Source organism: Anarrhichthys ocellatus, unplaced genomic scaffold (assembly GCF_004355925.1).
Source record: "Anarrhichthys ocellatus isolate YVR2014 unplaced genomic scaffold, GSC_Weel_1.0 scaffold36, whole genome shotgun sequence".
Classification (NCBI taxonomy): domain Eukaryota; kingdom Metazoa; phylum Chordata; class Actinopteri; order Perciformes; family Anarhichadidae; genus Anarrhichthys; species Anarrhichthys ocellatus.
Window position 1 is genome coordinate 2,977,264 of NW_022280066.1, and position 10,846 is coordinate 2,988,109.

The 10,846-nt window shown below is 43.8% G+C and overlaps 2 protein-coding genes across 4 annotated transcripts in view; one reads left to right on the forward strand and one right to left on the reverse strand.

Annotated features, from left to right (window-relative positions):
- atp10d (ATPase phospholipid transporting 10D) overlaps positions 1–6,118 on the reverse strand; it is an 18,947-nt gene extending 12,829 nt beyond the window's left edge. The window contains exons 1-3 of the mRNA XM_031866726.1: positions 5,796–6,118; positions 3,678–4,046; positions 3,263–3,457 (exon numbers count right to left, since the gene is read on the reverse strand). Coding sequence (XP_031722586.1) covers positions 3,263–3,457; positions 3,678–3,964 — 482 coding nt within the window. The 5' untranslated portion in view covers positions 3,965–4,046; positions 5,796–6,118. The remainder of the gene's footprint in view (positions 1–3,262; positions 3,458–3,677; positions 4,047–5,795) is intronic.
- Positions 5,685–9,743, forward strand: commd8 (COMM domain containing 8). 3 transcript variants are annotated; one of them, XM_031866775.1, is made up of 5 exons: positions 5,690–6,183; positions 6,842–6,997; positions 7,884–8,036; positions 8,625–8,780; positions 9,481–9,743. In XM_031866775.1, the coding sequence occupies exons 1-5, from the start codon at positions 6,139–6,141 to the stop codon at positions 9,499–9,501; spliced, it is 531 nt and encodes a 176-aa protein (XP_031722635.1). In that variant the 5' UTR covers positions 5,690–6,138; the 3' UTR covers positions 9,502–9,743. The 3 variants fall into 3 exon arrangements, with proteins under 3 accessions (XP_031722634.1, XP_031722635.1, XP_031722633.1); XM_031866773.1 differs by lacking the exon at positions 5,690–6,183 and adding an exon at positions 6,198–6,359; XM_031866774.1 differs by lacking the exon at positions 9,481–9,743 and having other exon boundaries at positions 5,685–6,183; positions 8,625–9,472.
- Positions 9,744–10,846: the final 1,103 nt, after the last annotated feature.

Sequence of the window (10,846 nt, forward strand, 5' to 3'; positions counted from 1 at the left end):
ACACACACACACACACACACACACACACACACACACACACACACACAGACACACAGAGGGTAAGTTTGAAAGGCCTGGACCGTTGTAACTAAGTCTGAAAAATAAAACTTCTAAAACTTTCCACAAAATGTGTCTGTTTGAGTTTATAGAGGAAGATCTTTAGTATCAAGCACAACCTTTCATTATTAAATGCTACTATAATACTTCGTCTAATTTTCTGTAACCAAGCAACCAATCTACTTCCTGTTTACACCGGCACCCGCATGCCCAGTGTATGTGAATAGTCACGTGATATTCGTTTTCAGGCTTGTTAAGTCTAGACGGAAATCATTTCGAAAACGATGCTGAGACGCCGTGTGGACGGAGATCGTTTTTGTTTTAAAACTTGTTTTAAATGAAAAGGTATTCGTGTGGATGGAGCCTAAACAGTGTATGCAGCAGAATACATTTGTTCAAAAGATAGCGACGATGATATGAAAACAGAGCGAATAACCTGTTGCCTATTTTGGTATCATTCTTTCTTTGTGCCAGTCTGGTTTGCTGCCCCTTTGGCACCTGGCACCCTACGCACAGAATGCGTTTTGCATGTGCATAGCAGCGAAGTGACCTACAATCCTTTATAAAGGTCCATTGACTGATTGGTTGTTGAACTTCTGCTATGTTGTCGAAGAGCAGCCATGAAGTCTTGATTTGACCACTTAAGGTTTAGCAACATAAAGGACTGTTAAAGTATTTTAACAGTTACTTTTGTAATTGTAGGTTTCATACTAGTTTACGTCCGTTTTTTATAACCAACTTTTTTTGACCTTTTTAAAAAGGGCAGAAATCTCCAATCTCATGCACTGGTAAATTATGAGATTTTGGGCTATTTTGCCTCCATTACACATCTTTTTCAGAGTAGTGGAAAGAAAACATCCAAAACACACATTTTGGTGATCATTCTACTACACGTTCTCTATTTGTGTCTGTAGATTTCTCACAAACTCACCATGTCTATTTGCATATTGAACACAACATTTCAGACGACTTGTCTTTATCAACTGAGAAAGTTTCATGGGGATATCCTTCAAGTCATTTTTATTTACCCTATTTACATGTAGTGCCTTGCAAAATGTATGAAATTGTACAATCAATAACTTTAAAGGCCGTTTTCTCAAAATCATTTCTTTCTCGTACTATGAGCCAGAAACATCCACTTGAGTAGCACATGCACCAAACGTTCCAGTTTCATTCCTATCTATATACTGAAGGTTTTTACAGAGGGGTTTGTTCATATATCGATCATAGCCTGATTTATTCCATTATCCAAACCGCTTATCCTATTCAGGGTCGCTGGAGCCGATCCCAGCTGACATTGGGCGAAGGCATGGTACACCCTGGACAGGTCGCCAGTTTATCGCAGGGCACATGCATAGAGACAGAGAAACATTCACACCTAGGGGCAATTTCGAGTCTCCAAATAACCTAAGCTGCATATCTTTGGACTGTGGGAGGAAGCCGGAGAACCCGGAGAACCCGGAGGGAACCCACGCTGCCACAGTGAGAACGTACAAACTCAACACAGAAGCACCGCCAGGGATCGGGGATCGAAGCCGGGCCCCTCTTGCTGTGAGGCGACAGTGCTAGCCACTACACCACCGTGCAGCCCCCTAGCCTGATTTATATAAAATTGTATTCCTAAAAACATGGAGAAAATTATTTATTTATTTTTTTAAATGGCTGTTCACAGTATTTTGTAAGTCATGGAGTGATACAAAGGGATCTCCAAATTCCCTCTGTAAAACCCTTTAACTCTTAAGAAAATAAGATGCACACAACTGAGTCACAACTATCCTTCTTGGATAACGCTAAGGGGAATATACAGTCCCAAGAAGAAGATAGCTTAGATGTTGGTTGTTGACACATCAAACTGACTGAAAGCAACATTTAACTTACCTGCTGTAAATGTGGCACAGAGGCCTATTGATAGAACGATCCGATTTAAACCTGCGGAAATCTTCCCAGATATCCTTGACAGCCGTCAGTGACAGCACCAGTATGATAGGAGCCAGAGCGATCTCTGGCTGGAAGGCCTCCACTACGGGAACAAAGTTCAGAGCAGCCAGGAAGATGAAGTAGATATTGCCAAAGCGATGGAGCTGCTCGAACAGATTCTTGGGCAGGAAGGAGAAGAGAGAATACTTTGTGGTACAGATCTTGTTGCTTTTATACAACTTCAGGAGTTGGCTCAGTTCCTCATTCTCTGTGGAGGAAGGTACTACCGTCCTCTTCTTCCAGAAGCGCTCCAGGGAAGAGTGAAGATGGGACGGACGATCCAAGCTATACATGAGACCACCGCTCACGTGGATTATCCCCCCTGCTGGTCTATGTCTCCACTAAGAAGCCTTACCTTCCTGCAACCGTTCTCCAGGTGTAATTTTTCTTCTACATTCATGCAGATCATTCTAAATGTGGAATATTTTCCCCTGTCCCTCTGAAGTAAAGACACAGACGTGGCAGGCGAGGTGGGAATGGGGGAGGGGGATGAATGGATAGTTACTACCTCCTCTAAAAGTCACTCACGCTATAAACAAACTCAAGGTGCAAGCTTTACAGCTGTCTCAAGAGACGGATTGTGAAACCAGATAAAGGAGAGAAAAGGGGGTGCGGTCATTGGCTCCCTGCAAATCCTTTCAGATCTGAGCCGTGGACAGATGGATATATCCACGAGCAACATTGAACAGCATGGTTTGACGAATCTTCCTTATGATATAATATTACTGTACATTCTAACATAATGAAATGATGGCTCCTCCAACTGATACAACGACTGATGTAAACACACCAAACAGTTATGCCGAGGTTACACTCAACACTGGGGTTTGCAGCTTATATCCCGCGCCTGGTTAGAGTGGGAGGTCCAGATGTCTGTACGGCAGCTGTGCAGGTCATCTGTTTCTGTGTGGATCACCAGGTACTGAGGGCTCCTGAGGGTCTCCTTATTTAACAGCTTCATTGCCTGGCCTGTGGGGCTGCAGCATTTAGACGGCACTTTTTTTCCCAGGAGAACAGGACTTTGCCATCAAGAGTCATCCAGAAGGACCCCTTGTAGGGCTCGTTCTTCTAGGCTGACTGGAGGCTAGCTGGGATGGGCAGAGCTGGCTGTTGGCAGCTGGCTGTATCAGAAGGCACCAGGGTGTTTGTTGGGCTGGGTGCAGGGTGTGACAGAGACAATGCAGGAGAAGATTTCTTATCATCTAAAAAGGCAGATAAGTAGACTCACCCACAGAACACTTGCACCACGTTGTTGTTGATCTTCCTGTCGAACAAGTAGCGCCTGTAGTCTTCCATGGCATCTTTGATGGCAATAACAGTGAGGACCACCACCAGAGGAATCATGGTAATTTCTTTCTGAAAGGCTTCAACAACCGGGACCCAGTTCAGTAGCACCAGGAACAGGAAGTAGAGGTTGGCAGCCCTACAAAAGGAAGGCCAGAGCAGCAAGTTAGTATGTAGAAACTACAAAGAAACAACAGAAGCAGTGGAAGTACTGTACAACCATGTGCTACCACCATTTACATTGGTATACAACACATTGATCCCACAGATAGCGTGATGACACACTGATCTGGCTTTGTGACACAGAAGCTGTTCAACAAAGCCAGGCAGCATGTTCAACCCACGAGTACAAATCTGACCTGTGGAACTGCTGGAACAGGTTCATTGGGATGAAAGTCAACAAGCTGTACTTGGTAGTGCAGATGGCATTGCCCTCATAGCTTGTGGACACCGCTTCGAACCCCTGTTGGGGTGGGCCATGGCGAGCGAACACAGTTCTCTGCTTCCCACTCGCCCTCCGTGGAGAGCTGTGGGTGTCCAGGGAGGTTTTGCCGGGCAGGCCATCAGGGGCAGAGTACCAGCCTCTCCCAGAGCCTCCTGCCAGCAGCCGCCGACAGCGATGTCGCACCCAGTGGAGCCGCTCCATCTGCAGAGACTCTAGCTGAGCTGTGAGAGTGGATGGGCCCCCTCCTCTGTGCTCCACACTGGACTTTCACAATGTCCTCATCCTGCAAAGAGAGAATACAATAATGTGTTTCTCTAGTTTGTTCTTAAAGGCAAGTTAAAGGATCAGTCTGGTGTTCTTCTATACATTTAAAATTCACACCAATAAATCTTACACTGGACCCTTAAACGTGGTTTTGCAGAAGCGCAAGTCGATTTCTTATGAGCCGCTCTGAAAGTTTGATCATGTAAATTGAAAACGACCGATGCTTTGTTCTGCAGTTCTTACTATCTTATTATCTTGGATTTCTACAAGCCATCAGGATGATCCGCTGTCTGGGGATGGGACATGTGATGGTAGGACAGTGCTGAGGAAATGCAATCGAGTCTAATAGGAATCTATCTGAAACTTGGTTACTCTGGAACTGAACTGCAGCTGAACCCGAGTAAATAATATGCTGACAGTTAAACCATGCACCGTACAATGAGAGGCTGTGTCACTCCCCTTCCAATGGACCACCATCAGACCTTTTTGGGATAAAAAATATGTACGGTGGTCAAAGGCGAAGACAAATGATTATTTGATCCAGTTTGAGGTTGTGCATTGAATTACACATATGGTGTTTGTCAAATTTTGCACTTCAACAATGTTGCATTTTGTTTTTAAAAAATTGTTGAAGTACAAGACAATAGAAAAGACTAAACACCGCTACGAGACAAGGAACACATCTTTTGAGCAAACGTACCCACTCAATATGATCAGAATCCTAACATGTTAATTCATGTCCAACAATGATTTTAACAGAGAGGAATAAAGCTGAAATATGTGGTTTATTTTAAGATGCACATTTTTATAAAAGCTTTCCGTTATGTATTGTATTTTTTTAATCCATCCCTTATTTTACTTGAAATGAGAGAAGATCATTTATATATTCTTACGAGTATGTATATGTATGCGTATCTGTGTATGTATTATAATTCATCCCGTTCAATTTGAAAACTGACAATACATATTGTTGAGGTATTATTAAATTGAACATTCTATATTTTAAACGACAGTCAGTTGTTAACTACATACAGACGTTAATACAACTGTTACATCAATATATATATATGGAACTAAATCATAGCGCAAGTAAGACATTATTGTGATGTTCTGGACCTTTGCATGAGGACATTCTCTCTAAACGGACCTCAGTGAATTTTAATTGAATACCTGGGATAGATATTCCATAAATGAACCTTTCCTTCATGACTCATCCACAAATCATATCAGTGCAAACTGGATGCAAGACTTAAACTTAAAGTTAGACTTTAACTTAGAAGTTGAAACTTAAACTCAACTTCATTTGTATGTAGACGTTTAACCGCGAGACTGAACTCAATCGAACCCTATTAAGCCATGTTGTCTCATCAGTAGTTCTCACTGAAGGAGTCTCCACTATCACAGCCCATAGACATGGTCATGGTTCAGCTGCTGTGATGCTGCTCTTTGGGAGCACACAGAGCTGTATGCTCCACGTTGACCTGTCACCACCTTAGGGGTCGGAATCTGGACCATCTGAAATGAAAGTTGTTGTGACATGTCCACAGCAGCCTCCATTGATGTTCGCCTTTATGCTCATTGTTCACCATTATCGAAATGACTACACACCCACATACAGGTCTCTTCCTGAAAGAGAGCTGTTTTTGGCTCATGGGAGAAGTTTGCCCTCCGGACGGCTGAAGCGGGTTCGTCCTCTCAACTCGAGAAGTAACCTTCTCATATGTGGCCATCTCAGTCCACGGCAGAAATAGTGAAAGACAGTACTTACCCCCGCTGTTAGTTCCCGTCTTCAAGTGGACCTTCAACCGTATGTCCTCGGTCACATCCCTATTTTTACACCGAGAGGCAGCCTGCGGCACAAAGCACCACGGGTAATACTAGCAACACTCATCAACAACGTCCTCTAGAAGAACCTCAGCGACAGATACACACATACGTATACATATACCGACTGTTATGCACAGCACAGTATTCCATCTACTGACGTTCTATGCGCGGTCGAAGAAGCCGCCGGAGACGCAGAAGTGCATTTTTCCCAGGTATTTTGAACGCAGCTCATTTCACCACGTGACTGACTGTCAGCTGATCGGCAGGCGGAAGCGGACGGAAACATGGTGGTCTTATTGAACAGGTTGCCTGTCAGCGAGTGTCTAAAAGTAAGTAGCAGGCGTTGCATTCACGAACCGTTGTTTCCTCTCCGGACATGAAGAGAGAACATGTTGCTATGTTTCACGTCCTCTCACATGTCCGAGCACGCAGTGGACGTGGCGTGTGTTACTCAGCAGGTTGGTCCCACTGCTGGTTGTGTATCGTCGGTATCCTCCAACTAAATGTGAGGGGTCATTGGATTATTTATTCTTTATTAGTCTTTTACAAATCTGGCTAATGCTACCAAAAATAATTGCATATGTCAATGTCTAATTACAGTCAATTAATACAATTATAAAAAGCAACTATACATTGCTTTCATTGTAATTATGCATTAAAACTAAATATAAATATCCATTAAACATGCTTGGTAATACATCTGTTATCCTATTATGTCTCTAAATGCTGAGTTCGGCAAATTATTTTGTTTTAAAATCACTAAAATATTGGACAAAATGTTGTATTTAATTTTGTTAATTAACACCAATGTGTCTGTCTTTATTTAGACTGTCCGGCAGATAGCCGGACAGTCTAAATTATCTTTTTGTAGACAAAAGTTGATATAGTAATTGCACAAAATTGATCAAACTAAAACACCCAAGGACTAGCTTTGTCCTCTCTACCAAACACCAAAGTGTGCCCCTCACCATGTTGTCTGGTGTGCAGCTCTGCCACAGGGTGGTGGATGGACTGTGTGGGCGGGAGCCTCCTCACAGGGGGGATCACGGAGCCTCCTGGAACCTGGAGGAATGGCTGGAGCTGCTCGACTCCCTGACGGCCCTCTTCCGCCGGGCAGTGGGGAGCAACAGCTCTGATGAAGAGGTGAGAGAGCAACAGGGAAGATGATGGAGTCAAATGGATGGTGGTCCAGTTCTGTTGAATGCCGCAGCTATTCCAGCGGTTCAGCATGCGCAACACAACGGGGCCCCGGCCCACCTTCATGATTTGATCAATTACACCTGTGTTTACCCTGCAGCAGGCTCGTTTGAGGTGAGCCAGGCCTGATCAGAATCGATCACCGGCGATCGGCGCGCAATGCATGCTGGGTAGATTTGTGTCCGACTTGATCCCGACTTGCTCTGACGTCATGAACACGTGGTCAACGATGACCTCACGAGAGCGAGGCGGCTGCAGATTTTAGAGCCAGGAGCGGCAGTTGCTCTCCACCTACTGCATGATGGGAAACGCCTGGCTGTCGCCTGGGCCGGATTCTGATTGGTTCTTTGATTTGACAACAAACACCACGTTTTGTAGAAAATCCAAATTTTCTGTTTAATTGTAATATTTAATGCTAGATTGTTGGCTTTTAGTTTCATGTTGTGGAGCAAAGGTTTAATCTAAAAACATATCTTGTGTGATTTATAATAATAATAAAGCTTATTTATACAACACATATCAAAACGAACAGGCAGACATAAAAAGATAGGATAACATATAATACAGATACACGCATATTTCCACATAAATATCTATTTATAAATCCGAACGAGGTCTGTAAACTACAAGTAGCCTACAGATCGGATCTAACAGGAAGTAACTGTTTCTTTAACTTCCTGTGTTTTTTGTCACCGCCCCCTGCTGCTGTCGCCTGCTCTCGTCCACTCTCCAAGCTCAGAGCAGCTCATCTCAAAACGAGCCTGACGACATGTAAAAATGGCTGCTGTGAGTAGGGCCTAAAGCGGGTGGTGTTCTGTATGGCTGTGGACAGGTACTGGCCGGGCTGGCAGATGTGGACAGCAGCCACGCCGAGTCTGTGCTGAGCGTGCTGAGAGCTCGACGGGAAGAGATCCGAGACTCTTTGCTGGACAGAACCAACTCCATCTCCTCGGCTACTCTGCAGGACTTTGACTGGCAACTTAAGGTGACTCAATGCTTCACTCATCATGTCTCATGTGTTCCTGCAAGTCCCCAGTTAAAGCTTGTGGTGAAAGCTTGTGGTGCTCTCGGGGGAAACGATGCAGGAAGTCAGCACACCTGAGCTGATGGCATGCAACTAAGACTATTACGAAGAACTACATGAGGATGAGCTTACTGTTTCTTTCTTTAAATCTTTTTATATGTTCATGTTTGACAGGGACAGAGAGGCCTGACATAGACTTAACACACATTCCTTATACAATCACAAATACAAAACGAGCCCAAATAATGACTCAGCCACATATAGGCACAGAATAGTTATCTTTGGTACATATTTTGAATATCAATAATGCCTGCTCATCGACCTGAAGATAGCAATAGATGTGAGATCAGTGGGTTATTCACATTAATGTCAATTCATTATGACCACATTCAGTTTGAGACACTGACCTTTTTTTCAAAAGTGAATAAGTTAGGTATTCAAATAGCCGAGTGCTGACATCACACCATATTATGACAGCAGCCTTGGGAAGTTCAGTAAACACACAGTCTGTATTAACGCCGCCTCTTCTCTCTCCTGTCCGGTCTCCAGTTGGCTCTGTCCAGCGATAAGATCTCCTCTCTCCACACTCCTCTGCTCAGTCTCAGTCTGGACGTGAGAGAGAACAGAGCCCTCCGGTCTGTCACCATGGAGATGAACAGAGAGGAGTTAAACACACTCATCAGTTCACTAGAGGCTGCTAATAAGGTACACACACACACACTAAACACGTCATTAGTTTTGGTTAGTTAACGGTGCTGAATATGAAATTCAGAGCATGCAGACTACTGCGTGTGTGTCTCTCTGCACACTTCCATGTGTAGCTCAATGTGGTGAGGGGAAAACCAAACATCCGTCTACGATAAACTATGGTCAAGGTAGAACATGAATGAATGAACTACGCTGTTCTAATGCAACAGAAGAAACACGGCCACCTGCTGAATGTTCCACATCGATGGAGGATGAACAGTAGGTGGTGTCAGTGTTACGGCATACAGCCGCAGCTCAACATGATGAGAGAAGTGGAATGTGTGATCTTGTTAGCTTCATCATGACAGTCGGGGTGCACTAAAATAACTACAGTATACTTTATATGAAATCATTATTAAAAAAACTGTTCAGGAAATCACCTATTTACTTGAGAAAATACATCTTTGAGGTGTTTTTAAGAAGTCTTCAGTAGGAACCGGTCAGAGTATTGACAGCACTGGTCTTCACCAACTCCCGGGGAAACTATAACAAATGATAGTACAGGCGCTAACGACACAGGTCAACTTTCGCAGCATTTAACCAAACTGTAAACCATCTGCAGAATATTTAGCTATATGCTGTTTTATGCACGTAGTAAATATCTGCACTTGGTCCGTCAAATGAATGCTGATGATTGATATGTGTTTGTGTCTTGCAGGTGGTGCTGCAGTTGAAATGATGGAAAGATTTTTGGACCATTCAAACCCGTGATTACAGGAGTGGATGGATGTCATGTCTTCTAAAAGGTGTAAAGGAGATTCACCGCCATGATTTAGTGTTGGAGACACAATGTTTTTTCAGATATAATGATGACTTCTGTCCTTTGCACATCAGTCGTGTATATGAGCACTTGAACATTCTATGAGTAGTTTGGCAGCTTTCAGTGCGAAATTTTGTTTTTATTAAAACAACTATACTTCCTTTGTTGGTTTTCTCACTTCCTTTAAATACAAGGAACCTATCAAAATGGGTTATTACACCACTTTAACTAACAAACCATCAGACTGTTCTATATCGTAAAGGCTGCATGCGTTCACGCACAAGCATGTCTTGGTATGTGACAAGGGAAAACGTGGCAGCTCCCACTGTGCAGAAACGCACACACCTGGAAGGCACGACAAGATTTATGAAAAATCTGTCAGAAAGGGCAGATGCTTAAATGGTCATACAAATTCAAGGGATGGCAAGAGACTCTGTTGTTTATGACCAAATTACAAATGCGCACTCTGCCCAGGCACCAGCGCTTGCCGAAACCCAACAGTGTTTCCAGAAGGTGAGAATGGGTCTGACACGGACAATCTTCTGGTTCTACACGTGTGAATGTGCGACTCTGGACAATGTGAGAAAACAGCTATAGTGACATGAAATGATGCCTAGCGCTGTCGTCTCACAGCAAGAAGGACCAGGGTTTGATTCCCGGGCTGCACAGCCCATCTGTGTGGAGTTTGCGTGTTTTTCCCTGTGTCAGTGTGGGTTCCCTCCTGGTTCTCCAGGTTCCTCCCACAGTGATTCTAAATTGCCCGTAGGTGTGGACCTATGAGCTTGTTTATAGGGTTATCAATTAATACAACTGTCCCTGCAGCGAGCAAATACATACAAGTGTAACTGTAAGTTGATTTCCCTACTGCAGTGAAATTAACTGACTGCAATGGAACAATTCAATTTATTTTGTATAGCCCAAAATCACAAATTTGCCTCAGAGGGCTTTACAATCTGTACACATACGACATCCTCTGTCCAGCACAGCAGGAGGCTGGACCAGGGTCCAGATATAACCACGATCCATGGAAACCTGTGAGGAGAGAAAGCACAAAGACTCCGGGGAAGAAGCAAAGTTAGTAATGTGCATTAATGAGCATTAATGAGACATGAATTCATACAGAAGGAGAAATGGAAGAGGAGAGGAGCTCAGTGTATCCTAGGAAGTCCTCCAGCAGTCTAGGCCTATAGCAGCATATCATGGGGCTGGTCCAAGGCAAACCTGAACCAGCCCTAATTATAAACCTGAACCAGCCCTAACTATA